The 20,653-nt window shown below is 37.7% G+C and overlaps 1 protein-coding gene across 1 annotated transcript in view; it reads left to right on the plus strand.

Moving 5' to 3' along the window:
- Positions 1-20,653, plus strand: part of dcbld1 (discoidin, CUB and LCCL domain containing 1) — a 33,452-nt gene that overhangs the window by 7,362 nt on the left and 5,437 nt on the right. Inside the window, exons 4-13 of the mRNA XM_079583639.1 lie at positions 801-852; positions 1,558-1,630; positions 7,679-7,812; positions 9,937-9,977; positions 13,296-13,487; positions 16,126-16,247; positions 17,789-17,945; positions 18,027-18,119; positions 18,719-18,803; positions 20,257-20,303. Coding sequence (XP_079439765.1) covers positions 801-852; positions 1,558-1,630; positions 7,679-7,812; positions 9,937-9,977; positions 13,296-13,487; positions 16,126-16,247; positions 17,789-17,945; positions 18,027-18,119; positions 18,719-18,803; positions 20,257-20,303 — 996 coding nt within the window. The remainder of the gene's footprint in view (positions 1-800; positions 853-1,557; positions 1,631-7,678; positions 7,813-9,936; positions 9,978-13,295; positions 13,488-16,125; positions 16,248-17,788; positions 17,946-18,026; positions 18,120-18,718; positions 18,804-20,256; positions 20,304-20,653) is intronic.

Genomic DNA, 20,653 nt, shown 5'->3' on the forward strand with positions numbered 1-20,653 from the left:
GTGTGTGTGTGTGTGTGTGTCTTCTAAGCACAACTTTGTACATTTTTTGCTTCAGCTCTCAGAAATCCAATATTCCTCTTGTCTCTTGGCTTACCCCCATGTTAACCACAGCGCAGTGGCCCCATGCCGTGGCTTGCCCCCTTCCCTCCTCTGGATGCTTGCATATCCTTTACGGATGTTTCTTTAAACGACAAGTTTGAACAAAGCAATATTAAAAGTTGATCCAAAAATGAAAGTTCTGTCACAGCGCATATGAAGCCCGCGAATGTCCTTGTAATTCGCTTCAACCTTTCCGAACTTTATGAAAGCTAAAGCTTTTTCTAAAGCACACTCAGTGTCATCGCACATCTAGTTAAAACCTAACCTCAGAGTCGTTGGAGAGAGAATCGCGGTACATAAATGGGTCGTTTTTTTCTTTCTTTTTGTCCCACCCCTACACGCCAACATCAATTTCTACTCTAATTTGGCACTTGGTGAGGCCTAAATTTAACACAGACACACGCACACATATAAATATAAATTCAGCCTTGGTAAATAAAATGTTCATTTTTAGAGCTTGACAGTCTGGGGTCATAGTCTGTGACTTTGTCATGTGAGCATGAGTGAGGTTTATATCTAAGTATGTATATGTTTCCATCCCAGACATGGAGGTGCAGGAAGTAGGTCTGTCATCCTGTTGTGATGCTTGTGTCCTGTTGTTCTTGTTTTTGTTGAGTCGGAGGGCCTGTTTCCTTTGTGGAGACTTATCATCTGCTCCATTTTTACCCTCATTGTGTGTCCTCCTCTGCTTTCCTCCTCAGAGCTGCTGACATGCTTGGACAGAGGCAGTCATTTCCCAGCATCAAAGTACAGGTGAGAGTGAGTGTGTGTTGGGATATAGTTGTGTGTTGGGATATAGTTGTGTGTTGGGATATAGTTGTGTGTAACTTGGGATATAGTTGTGTGTTGGGATATAGTTGTGTGTCGGGATATAATTGTATATACCGTACTATATATATATATATATATATATATATATATACAGTATATAGCATTATTATTTGTATTAATGTAGAAATACAATGTCGTAAAAAAGAATCCAGGCATACATTTCAACTGATTCACCGCCTCAAAAACATGGCCACCTTATACAGAAATGTATCGAATGACTCATGAGGCAAAGAAGGAATGTGAAATAAATAAAATTACACACTCTCTTGGTAAATAAAAATGGCATTTAAATAGCCAGTATAGCATTGTGAATATATATATATATATATATATATATATATATATATATATATATATATATAGTGAATATTCTGTATATATCGCCAAGACATATCTTAAACTATTCCTTTGAAATATATCCAAGCCACAAGACATTACACAATACAAAATGAACCCTGGGCAGTCGTCACAGTTTTCCAGACTGTATCTCATTGCATTGGTGCTTATAATTTTAGTTCCTCACTCAGCTATTATCAACACACTATCCATTGCTTTATCTATAGCCGTCAGCTATAATTAACTGACATGCTGTAAGCAGATATTTGTCTTTGTTCTCGCCCTGTGTAGGAAGTACTGTCCGGCCGGATGTGCAGCGGTGACGGGAGACGTGTCTGGGGACATTTCCCAGGGCTACAGACATGTGAGTAGCGTCTCATTGTTTTCCTCAGGTGTGGGTGGCATGCTGCAGCTCATTCCGCATCCGCAGAAGAGCATTGGCCAAGCTGCGGGGTTATTTACAAGGCCGACTTGCATCTAAGCAGATGCTCGGCGGGGTGCTTCCCAAACAGGTTTCAGATGCAGCAACTCGGCCAAGAAAAGCGGCTGCTCTAAGCAGATTTTCCCACAGGTGCTCAGGGCCCTAGAGGGCCTTCACAGGGAATGTTAAGCGGACCGGCAGTCGGGGGGTGGAATGCACTAATGGCTCGTCCCATTGTCTGTCAGGCATATGTTGTGACAGGACTTGTGTGCATGAATGTGTGGACACCCCGAGGATACGCAGTGACAGATCATTTGTGCTGGCTCCATTGTTCTCCCTGGTCACTTAGTGGGCAGTGAACTCTGAATGAAAGGCGTTTATGTAATTGTTCATACCTCTCCAGCGAATCGGGGTCAGAGCTTTGGGTTACTTGAGGGATTGGCCGAGCAGCAACGGATAGTTTGATGTGGCATGAATCATGTGCTTGGGCTTTGAGCTATAACTCAAGATGTTAAGGGCTTTTCTGAAGGATTTGCATTGTGGTCAAATCTCTTCCTGTTTGTGAAAGCTAAGCTGGTCGAGCTTTATGTGTCACTGCAAGTTCTGGTTGCGTTGAATTTGTAAGAGTAGAACAAACCTTGCTGATCATTGTGAGAAGGGAAACTGTTGCAGTAGCAAAAATATCAGGTACAAAAGTCTGAGACCACAAGTGAAAATGCTTTTATTTAGCTTTTTTCAAATTTGATGCCGTTTTTTTGTATTTGAATATGACTAGGTGGTTTGAGAATTTTCCAAATTGCATTTTGCGCTTCATATAAGAAAATGTGACTTTTCAATGTTACAAATCTGCAAAATACTTAATTTTGTTAATTTATTGGTGGTCTCAGAGTTCTGGACCCCAACAATCATGTAAAAATAAGGAGAAAATATGAACAATGTAGTTTTTTTTAAAATATATATATACTTGTAGTAATTAAAAGGTTTAATACTTAAACCAATAATAAAGTTTTTTGAAAGAAATACTTGTATTTTATATTTTTACTTTTATTCAGCAAGGACACATTAAATTAATCAAAAGTGACAGTAAAGACGATTCCTTTAAACGTTCCATTCATCAAAAAAATCTGAAAAAATGCATCACGGTTTCCATAAAAAGATTAAGCAACTATTTTTAACATTGAGCAGAAAATAAGCTTATTTAAATGTTTTCTAAAGGATCATGTGACACTGAAGACTGGAGTAAAATTCAGCTTTGCCATCACAGGAATAAATATAATTATATTTATATAAAAATATAATAATATTTAACAATATTACTGTTTTTACTGTATTTATGATATACATGGCCATTTTAAAAGTTTGGGATCTGTAAGATTTTAATGTTTTTAAAGGCATCTCTTGTGCTCACCAAGTCTGCATTTATTTTATATTTAAAAAAAAGAAAAAATTTAATATTGTGAAATATATTATTACAAATTTAAGATCACAGACAACCTCCGCAATTATTAAAAATAACTAGAGGTCACCAGGTAATACTAATCCCGTGTGAATAGGGCTTTAGAATGATTTCTGAAGGATCATGTGACACTGAAGACGCTTTGCCATCACAGAAATAAATTATATTTTAAATATATGCAAATAGAAATTTGTGATTTTTAACTTGTCATAATATTTAACAATATTACTGTTTGTATTTTTAATCAAATAAATGCATCCTTGATGAGCATAAGAGACTTCTTTTAAAAACATTAAAAATATTACCGATCCCAAAATTTTGTGTGTTTATTTATATATGTGTGTATAATTAAAAAAATGTAGGGAGTTAATAGAACTGGAATAGACTAAAAGATGTAAAACAACAAAATGCACATTCTGGTTGTGGGAAAAGTCCAGAGTATCAGAGCGTGACTATCTCTCTGTATTGTATTTTACTAATGATACATTTCCACAGACTAAAGTGATGGTGAGGAACGCTCTCTGCTTTAAGTTGTCCTAACCCCTATCACGGATCACAGATTTTCAAGAAAGACAACAGACACACGGCTGCAGGCTCAATACTCACACAACAGGGTCTTAACCCACAATGGAAGACAAGGGCACGCATTTCCACCCTGCTGCCATCTGCTTTGATATGCGAGTGTGAAGGGCTTTAGAAAGAGCCAGAGCGATTGATTACTTCACATTGGCTTTTGTGTAGATCGGGTGGAGCAGTGGACTCTGGGATTACAGGAAGATAATGCCACCACAGTGAGGGTGTGGATCTGCCCACTAAAGCCATTCAGCAGTCACTTCAACACACACACACATTTATTCATTATTTTGCCACCTTAATCACAGTTCTAGGTTCGTCAATACTTTGCTAGACTGAATGAATCATCTGAATGAAAACTGTTTGCACAGATAGTGCCACAATCTACATGCAAATAAGTGAAACACAAGTGAAACTCCACAGAATAATTTTTTGCATAGAAAACATTTACATTTTGATAATATAATATTTCACAATATTACTGTTCATTTTTTATGAAACAATTGCAGCCTTGCTGAGCCTTCTTCCAAAAAAGTTACGACCCCAAACTTTTGAATGGTAGTGTGTGTGAGTTTGTTGTCAGCAGGAAGTTTCATTGATTGTTGTGTAAAAACTGGAAGGCTTGGTGGCTTCATGCTGTGGCTCGTCCTGCAGTGAGGAGATTTGACTCAAGCTCATGTTCTCTAAATGACTTACCGGTAGTCAGTATACAAAGGTCTTTCAAAGGACGGTTAAGAATGAGGACTTTGTATTTGCATAAAGAAGCTACATGTGAATGACAGCACCGTAGAGTCAGTTAATAAACAAATAAGCATGCAAATAAACAAATAGGCGAATAAAACGTGTGCTAGCTCAGATGCTAAAGCCAGCATCACTACTATTGCGCATTGCATACTTAATCCGCCTTGACTGATGGCAGAACTCATTAATTTTGAGAGCTGTGTGTAGTTTGGATCATATGCGTATGAGAATGAAGTATTTGAGCTTTGGATGTTTCAATATTTTGACTTATGTGGCTAGACCATTAGTCTCAGACGTCATGCCCACGGACCGTTGGCTGATGCATATGGCACACTTAACTAGAAACACTTTAGGATTTTCGAAGTCGTCATCTGATTGGTTGAATACTACAGGATGTCTGGGAGACATTTGTGTCATATTCTTAAACAGTCCACCTGGAAACAAAGATGCCGTGACTCCGAACCCCCAAATGGAAGAACCAAGCCAGCTGTCATTATAGGGTTATTATAGGGTCATCAACTTTAAATTGTCACGCCCCTAAACATGACACGGAACAAAACGAACTGTGATTGGTCGCTTTACATGGCCTCTGGGTGGTCCATGGCCAATGAAAGATGCGATGGAGTCCAGATCTTTTTGCCATCAGTCTGAAGGTCTGGCTACGCAAGACTATATGCAACTACCAGACCGGATATAATGTAGTCTAACCAAAACTAAGCGCTGAGTGAGAATTAACAGTATTTTTCCACTTAAACATTCCTTTAAACACTATTTTTGTAAAATGGGCGGTTCTGGGTAACTTTGTATATAACAAATTTTACATTGATTTAGCCCTAGAAAATCACCCATGTCTTTTAGACAAATTGGCGGTCATTTGTCTTGTGTGGATATGTTCATATATTCATCATTAGAGTAAAGGCTTCTTCATGACATGCGACTGCCACTAGGTAAAAATATAAATAATCGCATGCGAATGTCTGAAATGGTGGAAAGGCAGCTTTAGCTTTGATTATTTTTATTTATTTACACATCCACTCACCTGTGTTAAAATATCTAAAGAGATTGTTTAAGCTTAAGTTGAAGGTGGAATTGAATATCTAAGGGTGCGTCTTAATCAGCTCCGATCAGGGAGTCGGCCATTTTAAGGGCTGTCTCAATCGTAAAGTCCTTTCAGTGCACTGAAATGTTCACTCCCTAATAAGTCTCACACAATGCACCATGAAATCCAGGGAGCATCAATGCTCACCGTGTTCACTTAATGGAAGTTCTGAAGCTTGAAACATAAATCACATGAGCCAACTCTCAATGTGTAGCGAGCGAGTCAAGGTCCTTACTGTACTTATTAGTGTGCACGAGATACTGGTTCACAAGCTAGGGAGCGAACTGAGATGTACCCGTAGAGACCTGTGGTGGGGCTTTTTTTTACTTTGCTTGGGTGTTCTGTGTGGTTTCTTACTAGCCAATCACTAGCAACTCATTAAAAAATACAAAAAACAGAGTGTGTAGCATTACGGTAGTGAGTCTTGCATGGGACAGCACAACTTTTATGTGTCATAAATCAAAGGTAGAGACTGCAGCGGTTAGATAGGGCTGTATTTATGGCCCTGACTGGAGGAGGCATGTTCAGGTTAATGAAGCATCTCAGTCCGAATGCAGAGCAGCTGTTTCTGCTGATAACTCACAATACGTCTCTTGTAACCTCATCACGGTAATGATTTGCAAATGGCTAATGGGCTCGGTATAGAGCATCTAACCACCTTAGAGACTATACACTCTTCTCTCGGTCTTTCTGTCATTTTACTCAAGCTTTTTTAAGTGGCCTTTTTTTCCCGGCAGTATTTTTGTAATTAATTTTATCTTCATCTCCGTGATGAAATGATAGATTACAGCAGTGAATTCAAAGCAAAAGCGCATTTGAACGTGGTAAAACTGTGTGGTTAATGTGTTGTTTGTGTTATTATCATTAAAAATTAGTTGATGAATTGATCGTTATTTTGAATTACAATCAATGATCGTTTCTAAAAAAAACATCTTGGCAGATTGACCATAAATATCACAAAAATGTGCTTATTTTGTTCTTGATTTGAACACGGGATGTCTTTTGTCATATTGCTGATAAGCAAGTGAAAAATTCCAGATATTCCAAAATGTTTGACCCTTTCAGGGTCAGAGCTTAATGTTACAGTGTTAGTGTTGAAAGATCCATTATCCCACTATGGCTGTTACCTGGCTTAGCCTGTTAAATAAAAGGGACTTTAGAAAGGTTATTCATGCATAGGCATTTACTGTGACAAAGTGCTAGCATTAGCGCCAGTAGCTGAGGAATGCTAAGCATTTCCACTGGCTGCTACAATTACTGTAATTGCTTTCTCAGGATGAAATTATAAAGCCCACCTCAGTCAGAAATTTTAAATTGATCTATGTTGTGACTAAAAACATGCATGCTTAATGTTCAATGGCGGTCTGTCTTAATAATTGTGAAATACCAGAGCAAATTGAATTGAAATGCCTGTGCTAGTAGTGTTCATAATGGTGTTTTATGGTACTGTAGCTGAGACTGTGCTCACAACATCAATGCACTATTAATCTAGTCAACGAAATGATTGGCAAATATATATGCATGTATATATTTATGTGTGTTTTATGGATGCACAAAGACAGATAGAAGTTTCATATATAGATTCAGATTTAAAAAATAATAATATATATATATATATATATATACAGTATACATAAGCAATATCACACAGATGATTTCTGAAGGATCATGTGACTGAAGATTGGACAGAATTAATTATTTTTTAATGTATATTAACATAGAAAACTATTATTATAAATTCTAATAATATTTCAGAATATTAGTTTTTTTCTGTTTTTGATAAAATAAATGCAGGCTTGATGAGCATAAGAGACTTTCAAAATCATTCAAAATAGTAATGTTTCCAAACAATGTTTCCAAACAATGATAATATATAATGTGCAAATAACTAATGGCTTATCGTTATTGTTCTAATATTATTTTCATCAGCTAAGTTTGCCATTTCAGTCTAAAATTAATTAACAAAATATAGATTTTTTTTCAGGGACATTTATATATGTATGTAAGACCAAAAAAACAAAAGTTGTGTTTGAGTGAAAACATGCATGTTAAGTCTTGCTGGCCAATCACTGTCTATCCCTTTATTATTATGTCTGAGTGCTGTCTGTATTTTCCTTTTCAGACATCAGTTTTGTGTAAAGCAGCGGTGCATGCTGGGGTCATCATGGACCAGTTTGGAGGACCAATCACAGTGGAGGAGCGCCGAGGGCTCAGTCACTACCCTGCGGTCAGAGCCAACGGCATCCAGTCAAAAGAGTGAGTTCCTGCTGTTGTTTCTGTTATTTCTTTATGACAGAAGCTTGAAGCCTCAGATTTGATCATGATTGCCTTTATGTTCTTAGGTGGGTTTGACATCACCATGTAGGCTTTCCTTGTACATCAAAAGAAAAGGAAAAAAAGTTGACAATTATGCATTCTATGGAGAAAATACGCCCCTGTTGCCTCATTGATCATCTATCTTAAGCGCATTTTTGTCATCATGTTTGTTTGTTGTAAATTTGCCAGGGAAAACGGTTAGATAACAGTTAGAAAAATTGAAATAGTCTGTCTTAAAAATTCCCCTAACAAGTCACAACATGTCTTATTCTGGTGCTTCAACGTACGGCTGTGGCTGAATGTGACCTTGGTTTGTTCTCTAGCCGTGCAGCAGTTATTATTAAGTGGCGATTCCTGCCTTCTTTAGCGTGATGGACGGTTTAGGTAGTACCTAATGTCAGGGACACTGTCTGGACTGCTGGTCTTTCACAGATTTGTCACCAGGGAATTGGGGGCAGGTTGAGAAAGAAATCGAGATTGCCTCTCGTTATAGTCTCTGAGGAGCGTTTGAAGTGTCCATTGAGGAGTGATTTATTAAGAGGACAACGGGCAGCTCTCTAGAGCCAGAGATACTTCCTATGATCCATTTGAAACCTAAACACAACAAATTCATGCTATACAATTTTTACTTTTTTTGAATGGTTAGGCCCTTTTATATATAGGAAAATTAGATGGTGAAAACAGGAATTGATGAGCAGGAGAGGAAGACAAGGGGGATCAGGAAATAATGCAGGTCAGACTCAAACTGGTGTCAGCTAAATAACCAGTAAGGTTTAATATGTCATGTGCTCCCTAAAAGTAAGCTAAGGATGTATTTACACTGCAGGTCTTGATGCCCATTTCCAATTTGTTGACTATTCGATTTCTTTCTTTTTTTTGATGACCAGCTTACATCTTTTAAAAGTGACCCATATCTGATATCTGCATTTACACTATACACATGGTGAAACATCCCACGGTAGACATACTGGTCTGGAAAAGCTAAGGCTGAAAAGGAAGTCAAAACAGCTCGATTTGCAATGGGTGCAGATACAATGATAGTACAAGCTTTTGCTTTACACACATTAAATATTATCAGCAAAACATTGAGTTTTGAGTCATGTGATCGTGGTTGGAGTTGATGTCATTCGCCACCGTATTAGTTATATTATTATTATTTTTCATTTTATTTAACTGAACTGAACTATGAGAAATAGTAATAGTGTTGCTTTTACTGGCAAGCACTACAAAAAAAAAATCCTTTTGAAAGATGCATATGAACCTGGTGAAGTTGCACAGGTGGATTCGCCATTCATTTCTCAAACCAATTGATTAGTGAAACTAAATCCATCATCTGCACTCTAAGACGATTATGTTGATGATGTAACAGTTTTCAGGGTCTGCTTCAATGTAACTGAATAACAACCATCAATATCAGTTCCTGTAATTACATTGCTAGTTTTGATCTCAGGCTTTCGTATGTTTTATTACGTGCGCTTTTTAAGCAGTTATTTCAATCTGCCGACTCTAATCAGCACTTGATTCATTTTGCCGTTGATTTTATTAGATTATATTTCTGTCACCAGCAGTTTATTGCTTGTATTTCCAGGCTTCAGACTTGTTTGTTGTTGTTGTTGGCACAGCATTCGCTATATTTCCTATTTCAGTTCGTTCACGCTGTCGTAAACCGCATTGTACCCTGCACTCTGAAACTGTTTGCTGAACTGCCATAAAAGTAATGAAAAAGTAATCACATCCAGGAAGCCTGTGAAAATGACAGGTTTCTAAGTAATGTCTGACAGAGATGCAATTTCCCAGCCTGTTCCCCTATAATTAGCACCACACTGCTCTTTTCACCGGCCCAGCTGTACCCCAGTTCTCCTGTCAGAGGGGGAGATGCGGGATCCAGTGAGGGAGATCCTCTGAAATTGGCAACACAACAGGGTTGACAATGGGAATCTCCCTCTTGGCCTCTGTAGGCGTTACTTTCACATGACAGGGCCTTAATTAATCTCTGTAATAATGATCTTTTGTGTCTAAAACGCTCAGTGCTCACTGATATCTTTGTTTTTACATGTCTTTCAGTGGCTCGTTGTCTGAAACCCTCTTCACGTTTGTGACAAACGGTAAGCCCTTTTGTTTTATGGTTCAGTGGTGATGTGAGTCCACATATTGGTGTGGGATTAATCCTATTATTTCCTGGACCGTGGTGACATTGATTGGTTTTCGCCACCTGCTGTTATTCCTGCTGCTGTTGTGTGTTACAGTTTTGTTTGACTGGTATATTTGCACCTCTGCAAAAAAGGAAGTAGCTTAATCACTATGTGGCGGCCTAACAGGTTTTTTCTTTTTTACCAGTTCGGATATGTGAAGCCCTGTTTGCACTGTATCAGGGTGAATGGAAGGCGTGGGAATATCTTATCATCCGAGTTTGTTTTTCTCTGGCTGTTTGAGTCCGGCACAGACCGGTTGTCTTTTACCTGTGCGGACGCGCTGATGAATCAAATTACAAAAACGTGTGCATGTGCCAACACTTGCTCCAAATGTTCGTTTTCGACCACGATTGTGCGGAGTGTTGAATTGAGAATGGTTTGCAAATTCCTGACTTGAATTGCTGGTAAAAATTATTTAAAAAATTCTGAATTTGAGAAAATAAAAAAGGATCTTTTATATTTATTTCATTATATTTACATTTTATTTCCAATTGTTTCCCCCCTTGCAAATGGAAGAACACTTAATTTCCCAGAATGCACTTATTTACTCAATATAGTAATGAATTTATAGAGACAATTGTTTTTGTCATGCAAAACAATTTAGTTAATTTTGACACTATTTAACTTGAAGGGTTAGTTCACCCAATAAGGATTACTCACCCTCATGTCGTTCCAAACGTGCAAGACATTCATTCATCTTCGGAACACAAATGAAGAAGTTTTAAATGAAATCTGAGAGCTTTCTGTCTTTTTCCTCCATTGACCGCCAACGCAACTAGCACTTTCAAGCCCCAGAAAGGTAGTAAAGACATCATTAAAGTAAACCATGTGACTCCAGTGGTTTAACCTCAGTTTTATGAAGCGACGTAAATGCTTTGTTTGCGCAAATGAATGAATGAGCCATTTATATACCGGTAGCGCTTTCATATGGACTACTGTACACCCAAAGCGCTTTACAATCAGGGAATCTCTCCTCAACCACCACCAGTGTTCAGCATCCACTTGGATGATGGAAAAAAAATTATTGACCTTTATTTACAAAATATTAATCTCCAATGTGCGTTCATGAGACCACCACAGTGCATGCATGTTGTGTTGGCTCAACAGCAGCGGTGGAGATTAATATGTTGTAAATTAAGTGGTAAAAAGAAAAAACACTCACATCGCTTCATAAATCTGAGGTTAAACCACTGGAGTCACATTGTTTACTTTAATAATCTCTTCTTTACCTTTCTGGCTTGAAATCGGTAGTTGCGTAGGCTGTCAATGGAGGGACAGAAATCTCTCAGGTTTCATTAAAAAGATCTTCTTTTGTGTTCCAAAGATGAATAAAAGTTTTACTGTTGGAACAACATGAGGATGAGTTATTAATATTAATAAAATACATTTATTCTTCATGATTAGTTAAAATGAACTACTTGGACTAATGAACTTCCACTGTTGTGTGACTGTTGAATGTGTGCATTTCGGTCAATTCAAAATTATCTTCCTGTGGGATGCAACTTTTTTTATTCTATCAATTAAAAGTTGATAGAATTACTACATTGGGTGTACAAGAGTAGTCTGCTAAATTATTTCGTATTGACAACCTGGGTACATTGACTGGTTACTGTTTGCTTTAGTGATATACACACACACAAGCTTTAGTCAGTTGTTGTTATAGATTTATGGAAGTACCGTTTCTGATCGATGTGACCCTAATCTCTTCTGGTCAGAAGTGGACCTGTGTTCAGTGTGAGTTGTTGATGTATTGCAGGGGTTCCCGATGACAGGAGCTGATGGATGTGTGGACACCAGTCGATGGATATCAATTGATTCCCATTAATCCAATTATCTTAAAGCACAGCCATGCACCTAGAAATGACTGCTACCTTTACTAACCCCCTAGCTAGATGCTAACACTCACAAAACGACAAGTGTGACAAGGGAACTGAGGAATCAAGATGCAATTTTATGATGTTATACGTCTTAGACATTCAAACGTGTGTACAGTGAAGTCCAGAGACTGTTGAAATTCTGAGATTGAAAATCCTGTTTAAAACTGGAAGTAAAAAGTTTTAGAATTTTGAATAAAGAAACATTGATATTAGGCCTATTATACAATATTGAAGTTTCCTTGCTATTTCTAGCTAATAATAACAAATAATTAAAACATTTGAAAAGAAAAACAGAAGCATTTTCTCTAGTGTTCATAGACTTTTGGACCCCACTGTAGATGAGAATGCAGAAACTTCAATCGGAGGATCTTTTCCGACCTCCTGCTGGGATTCTCCTAGTCGTCTTCCTGAGTTTCCTCTGCCCACATATGCTAAATGTGTGGAATGTGATAGTGTTCGCCAAATCAGGGCTAAGCAACAGGATGTATTGGCCCTGTTTTTCTCTCTTTAAAGGAAGTGGGAGCCCCCCCCCCCCCCCCTCTTTTATTGTAATATTGTTGTGTTCATAGCACATACGTCTCCATTTAACTGTACACATGGTGGGTATTTTAAGAGCACAAGGCTTCCTGTTGAGTCAATGTACACGTAACTGAGTTTTGGCTCCACATGTGCGTTTTATTACGTCAAAAGAAAGCACTAGACACGACTATAACTAACATCACTCTTTTCATGTTCTTAATGTATTTTTGTTTGTTTGTGTCTTTTATTATTAAAGGTTTTTGTTTGGAATTCATTAATATGTTACCATCACCAAGATATCTGACATTTACACTATCATTCAAAAGTTTGGGGTTGGTATTTTTTTAATGTTTTTGAAAGAAGTCTCTTAGGCTAACAATTTTTGATGCATTTATTTTATCAAAAATACAGTAAAATTGTTATTTAAAGTAACTTTTTTCTATTTGAATATATTTTAAAGTGTTATTTATTCCTGTGATGCAAAGCTGAATTTTTATGTTACTCCAGTCTTCAGTGTCCCATAAAATATTATTATTATCATCATCAATGTTAAAAGTGGTTGTGCTGCTCAATATTTTTTTATGGAAAATGTAATGCATGTTTTTTTCTGGAGTCTTTGATGTATAATAGAATGTTAAAACACCACTTATTTGAACAGCATTTCAAATAGAAAATGTTTGTAACATTATAAATGTCTTTTACTGTCACTTTTGATCAATTTAATGCATCTTTCATCTTTCTTTCTAAAAGATCTTATAGACCCCAAACTTTTGAAAAATAGTGTAAATGCTTCATTTGAAATGCATTCTTGACTACAGTGTTCTCTCTCCTACAGATTGCAGCCAACAGACAGTTCTACTTCATCCGGTGGGCTCTACTACAAGCTTGTCATCACACAACATCTCCTCCGATGGGTCTGAAGTCGACTGGTCCCCTAACAGCTCCCAACAGGGTTTCTCTGATGACCTCAACCATAACCTTCCACAGTGGCTACAGATTGATCTTGGAGAAAAGAGGAGGATCACAGGTAATACTTGCAGCCTTCATAACCTGATCTCATTTACTTATTTTTTTTTAATGGGTAACCTGACTGTGCCAGATTCTTCTTTGATACCTCCTCAATGTGCAGGTTTGGTTTTCTTGCATGATGGGAATCCAAATCCAATGCAATGCACATAATTTAATAGGTTATCTGTAATTCAGAGAGAAATATAATGCTATAATTCTGCATTCACACACAATGACAACCCGTGACGTTCTACAGTGGTCAGGTGGTACAACAGTCACGTGGTACAAGTCGGTTTCGATCATGTTCACAAATGGACCCCAGAATATTTTGTTGTATGAATATGTGAGCAGTCAATATATCAAAAGAAAGAACAAAGCTTTATGCATAAATATTGATTTTGTATGATATGGAAAATAATCGTGATCATATTTTTGGCCATATCGCCCAGTATACCAAACACCGGAATGGCGGGGAAAGAGTTGAGGGAGGATGTGAACGCTTTTTCATTCAGAATCTCGTAATTTCCATAATTACGACATGGCTTGAACACACCTTCAGATCCCAACACACACACAAACATTTCCGAAAGACCCAAGGTTTCCAGAGGGTGTTAAGTGGGGTAATTATCCACACAAAAGGTCTTTCTCGTGATCGGCTCTGGAGTGCCGAGGAACATTACACACCCGGAGCACATGAGCGCCGACAACCCCCCCCAACAACTAACTGGTATCTGCATAACAGTTCCTGGTATTGCATAAAAGCAGAAAGGCCCTCTCTGTGTCCATTCATCACACATACAAACCCTCTTACAAAAGCACATTTAAATTTAGGAACACGCCGGACATGCGTTTATTTTGAGCATGACTGTTTGTAGACAGCACAACCGAGTTAATTTCATACAGCTCAAGGAGCAGAAGAATGATCACTTTGTCTCCTGTAGGGAATCTGCGCTTTTGGACATGATGACCCTGAGTGAAACCGGCCCGTCTCAAAGAGGAAGCACTGTTATCATTGTGGCGATTGGCGTACATTTGTGAGGCTAAATAAAACTAGAGAAAAAGCATGTCTTTATCTGTGGGGTCACCCCTCTGCATTCACACGATGCTTTCTAAGAGAGCTTTTGTCAACAAGCATGAAAAATTCATGTTTTTTTTCCTCAAGAAAAATACAAACAGCCATTTTAGGGGAGCTATTAGGACCACCCTTGAACCTGGTAAAAATACTGTAATGTACAGTCAGTGTTATTCAAAAGTTTGGGATTAGTAAGATTTTTCTTTTCTTTTGAAAGAAATTATTACTCAGCAAGAGTGTGACAGTAAATACATTTAAAATGTTACAAAAGATTTCCATTTCAAATAAATGCTGTTCTTTTGAACTTTCTATTCATCAAAGAACCCTGAAAAAAATGTATCATGGGTTCCAAAAAATATATTGATAATAATGAAAAATGTTTCACAAAATCAGCATTAGAATGATTTCTGAAGGATCATGTGACACTGAAGACTGGAGTAATGATGATGAAAATTCTGCCATCACAGGAATAAATTACATTTTAAAATATGTTTAAAATCACAATATTATGTAATAATTTGACTGTATTTTTGATCAAATAAACAAATGCTTGGTGAGCATAAGAGATGTATTTCAAAAACATGAATCTTACCGACCCCATACTTTGTGACCAGTATTGTGTAGTGTGCAAGTTGGATATACTGTACGTATAATAGTTAGTAATTCGCCTTGCAGTGGTATTAAGGATTACTAAATCTGCAGGATTTTGGTGGTAATACTGGTATTCAGAATGGGATATACTTAAATTATGCCACTTCTGAACACAAAACGCTTCAGTCATGCTGTATTCCAGACAACTTGTAATTCTCCAAAACAACCAGTGGAGTGTTGCTTTAGGTGCCATTTTAGAAATAACATCAATTGTCACTTCTCACCAGCGTCGAATGTCTGATCTTGAGTGGTTATTTTCCACGTAGGAAGTGGGAGAATTACAGGTCATCCAGTCAAAATTTAGAACCGCAATTACTCCACTTTAACTGCTTGTTTAGTTTTCAGTATATTCCTCTTTGACCACATGAAGGGGCATCACTCTCTTAAAAATGGGTCTTTAATTTTGTAAACTTTGATTATTTAGCTTTGACTTTCTTTATATAGTGGCATCTCTTTGAACTCTTCAAGCTTTTCTCTGATGATGAGTAACTTCCTTTCTCAATTTTCATGTCATCACACTTCAATCTCACAGCTTCACACTTTGAATTGCTCTCATGATCACGGCGGTGTCTTCACGTCTGCGATGTAGTTAATGTCAGGAAGTTATAACAGAGCTCGGGGGCTTCAGTTGGTGTTTCTGTGTCTGCTGGGAACATGCCACTTGAGTGTTTCCCTCAGGAATGTGTTTTGTAGCCGAAAGAGGCCGACCGCAGGTTTCCAGTGCGATGCCGGTGACGGGCCGCGCTCTGAAGTGAAGTCTTTAGCCTACATGCTGTCACATTCCTCAGCTGGCTGAGCGCTTGCATCACTGTATCGGGAGAATGACCTCTGGAGCATTCGAGGAGAAATGCGGTGTGACTAGGCATTTAACTGAACGGAAGTTTTTTGTGCTTTTCAAATGAAATAATTTGGGGATTATGTTTTTGTTTCATAGGCATTCTGACAACAGGCTTGACCATCGCAAACATCGAATATTTTGTGAAAAACTACAAGATCGAGTACAGGGAGAAGAACCGCTGGCGGACATTTGTCCAGTACAATAACTCTGATGATATGGTAAGACTTTGTTTTTATATCATCACTCCATCATCATACATTTAATACAACCGTAAATGGCATGTTAACTTCTGCTATAAGGTACTTGAAAAGGAAATAGTTTGAAATGATTATCACACACACACACACACACACACACACACACACACACACACACACACACACACACACACATAATTGCATAATGTGTATCCCTGGCCAAATGACATAAAAAATATAACTTAAGCTGCAAAACATTTATGAATTTTCTTTTGAATAAAGAGCACTAATGAATCACACAATGAGACCAGAGACATTTATTGAGAGTCAATAATGTCAATTTAGAATTTTTTAAAACTGTGTATTAGAGCTGCACGAATTATCGTAATTGCACTCCATGCGCAATTGACCCTTCGCATGGAGCTTGATTGACAGGTGATCTGACCAATCATACTTCGCCATCCGCCATTTTGTCCGACAAAGCAGTCAGGAGACTTAGTAGATTAACTTAACATGGGAGGATTTGAACTTGAAAAGCGGAGTGTACTGACGCCTTTCCGCGGTTAAAACAACATTCCTTCTGATGTTCATTCATGTTTATTTGATGCTATAAATGAACTAGAAGGAAGAGATGATTGGTTCACGAGCAGCTTTAACTGATGCTCTATAGCGATCTGACAGACACATTAAAGAGCCACAAAACGGTATTTATTGTTTACATTTCTTTTTAAAAATGACCAAATTTGAAAGGTGAGACTTTGTTTATATGTTTAATATCAAAAGTAACCTGGTCTGTCCTGTCTGTCAGTGTGTTGTCAGTGTCCTCTGCTCCGCGATGTGTTTTTAACTGCGTGAGAACATGGTGTGGCGTGAGAGCGGCGTAGTTTGTCGGACATAGCAACAGTAACTAAGGGGGGTGGGTCTTTGCGAACGGTCAATTCATTCCTAAACGACAACGATTCGCCTGGGTCTATTAAAACTGACAAAATCACACCAGGACATTCAGATCAGTGTCTGCTGCCGCTGAGCCAGAGAGAGCAGATGTCATGTTTAAGTATGAAACCGCTTTTCAACCACACTGTATAGTTATTTCTGTTACAAATACTCATGTTATCACAGAAGAACTCGGATAAATGTTTATAGTTCAGATATAAACACGGTGTATGGAATAAGAGATCATAAAAGAGCAAATCACCTTTTGAAAGTAACATTGATGGCATGTCAAATAAGGATTGTATCGATTACATCGTTGCCACCAGGTGGCGACAAGTCACTGTTAAAAAAAATGGTAATTGAATCATTCATTAAAGAGATTAAGTATTTATGAGTGAGTCATTGAATCATTCATTTATTCATTTTAAATAGACTGCAGGAATTAACCTTTGTCAGAACCTCTAGTAAATTACATGTTATTTTGTTTAGTTGTCTGTTCAGAATTGTAGGAGGATCTTGATCTCTGTTTGAAACCAAAAAAACTTGATTCTTAATTTCTCCAGAACAGTGCAGCTCTACAGTGTGTATCATTCATGTTTTTAATGTTGCAGTGTTGTATTTGACCTTAGATTTTTGAAGGAAATACTGACAGCCTCCACCAAACACGCAACCCCTTCCATCCCTCCATCGTAGCACGAAGCATTCGTGTCGTACCTCAACAGTGGCACCGAATAATTGCCATGAGAGTGCAGCTACTGGGCTGTCCTTATGTTAAACCCATCCCAGGTGCGTGTCAGACACAGAAAGGCTTTACAATTTCATGATTCATATTAAATGTGCACTAAACCTCAGTTTTTCCTCATGTAGGGAATTCATCGTCTCCGGTGACACAGGAGGCCCAGCCCACACAGCCCATTCACAATGACATGACCAAACCAGTGCCCTCTCAGGCTAATCTTGGTACGGTTTTAAGAACACACACTAATCACTCATTAATTAATACGGATTATGTTACAGATGTACTGGACAGATGTCTGAGAATGTGCAAATATTTCCTCCCTAACCTTATTCAAATTTCAAATTAAAGCTTTTTTTTTTTCTCAGTATATCGGTTGTCCTGGTCTACCTTATTATCATTAACTCGTAAACACATTTTTTTGATTACTTGAAATAAAAGAAGCATTAACTGAAATAAAATAAAAAATATGAATTTATTTTATTTCAGCTCATTGTCGAGGCAACATCTCATTTTTGTTTAGTTTAAGATAAACTGAAATAACTTACTAAAACTTAAACTTAACTTAATCTAGAGATAGTTTTACAATACCTACAATAACTAAAATGCACTACAATTAAAATGAAAACATAAACTATACATTCTTATTCAAAATATTAATAAAAACTATAATAGAATATCTTAATTTTTATATTTGTACTGTTTTGTTGTAGCTTTCATACTATTATTTTGTTTTATTATTTTTTATACAACGGGTGTTTTTTTTTCTTTGGTTTTCTTCCTCATCTCTGACTTTACATCTCATATTTTCTTCTCTTTTTAGTTAATTTGGTTGTAATAATTGTGCCCACCATTCTTCTTGTGGTCCTGATCCTGGTGGGAGTCTGCTTGGTTAAAATGCTATACAAGTAAGTAAATAAAAAATGTTGTTGCCATATTTGTTTGTATTTTCTAGGGCTGCCTACCCTCGACTAAAGATTTTCCTAGTGGACTATTAGTCGTTAATTTAAGCAATTAGTCGACTAATGGCACGTGTATATTAATAAGCCAAATCATAATAATGAGCCTTTAATTGCATACATAGCAGAATCAGCGCTCAGGCGCACGTATAAAGCTTGCCACAGCGCACCGGCAAAAGTAATGATTATGAATGTGTCGTGAAAAAGCAGCAAAGAGACTGTCTGAATATTTGAATAATTTATTGATGAACTAGTGTTTTCGGCTGCAGTGGTGAAGTTGACGATGCCGACTCCTGCACGCGCACATATGGCTAAAGGCCTTACATTTTAAGTACCTTTTAAGGCTTTCGGGATGTAAATGAGCTCTGGTATGATTTACCTGGGTCAACAAGAAGTTTACAAAAAACTTGTGCGCAGTAAGACCAGAAATGTGCATTTAAGGGATAGTTCACTTTAAAATGAAAATTCTGTCATCATATACTCGCCCTCAAGTTGTTTCAAACCTGTACGAATTTCTTTCTTCTGCTGAACACAAAGGAAGATATTTTGAAGAATGTCAGTAACCAAACAGTTAACTGGTCCCATTGACTTCCATAGTAGGAAAATATATATATACTATGGCAGTCAATGGGACCTGGTAACTGTTTGGTTACTGACATTCTTCAAAATATCTTTCTTTGTGTTCAGCAGAAGAAAGAAATTAATACAGGTTTGAAACAACTTGAGGGTGAGTATATGATGACAGAATTTTCATTTTTAAAGTGAACTATCCCTTTAACAAAGCAAATGGGTCAGTTTTGATTTCATGTTGACTTTAAAGAACAAAGGATGAAAGTTATGACTATTTTGTCTGTATTTTCCGTGTTGTGTCTGACTTGAGGAGGAGGTAGGGTCCGATATGTTAACATTCATTGGTGCACAGCAGGCTTATCTCAGTTCTGTTACTAGTCCTGTTATCAAACACAACAGACAGTCTCAGCATTGCGTATGTGCGCGCACCAGTGATTCCCAGCCTGCCCTAATAGATTCCACAGCCACCGGTGTCAATAAAAGAGCGAGTGTAAACTGATATGAGTGAGCACGTTGTGTTCCACAGCAACACATTGCAGCGATATTTAGGTTCGTAAAGAATGGGGTGACTGAGGGCTGTGGGGGGTAAAGGAGCGTTGAGGGTCAAAGGTCAGTGTCAGGAGATGTGCCAGCTGCATTAGTCCCCCGAGAGAGAGAGCTCAGGGACAGGGGCATTGTGGGGAAATGAGGATGGATGAATGAAAAGCTCTCATGGACATGTTTCAAGGGAATAGTAAGGCATCTTCTCTGGTTTAAGAGTGATGAAGGTGGTGAGAGAGCCTAGAATCTGCCACCTGTGTCTCTGACGCTGATGTTTTTCACTGTCCCACAGTAAGAAGACAAAGGAGAACACGTACGGCTCTGCAGAGACACATACAGGTAAAACATTCGCTTTAAAGGGGTGGTTGATTATGATTTCACTTTTTTAACTTTAGTTAGTGTTTACCGTAATGTTGTGGTTTGAGCATAAACAACATCTGCAAAGTTACAATGCTCAAAGTTCAAAGCAAATGGAGATATTTGCTTTTAAAGAAATTGCTTTTGAAGGACTACAACAAACAGCTGGTTCGACATTCCTCCCGGGTTAGTGACATCATCAACCCTAAAATGTACAAAAACCCCGCCCCCTGAACACGTTTTATAGATTATCAAGACAGAATATGCAAATCAATGACTAGAAGATAACTACACATAAGCTACATAAATTCACCAACTAAGCATTAAGAAAT

This window comes from Phoxinus phoxinus (genome assembly GCF_949152265.1).
Source record: "Phoxinus phoxinus genome assembly, chromosome: 16".
Taxonomy (NCBI): Eukaryota; Metazoa; Chordata; class Actinopteri; order Cypriniformes; family Leuciscidae; genus Phoxinus; species Phoxinus phoxinus.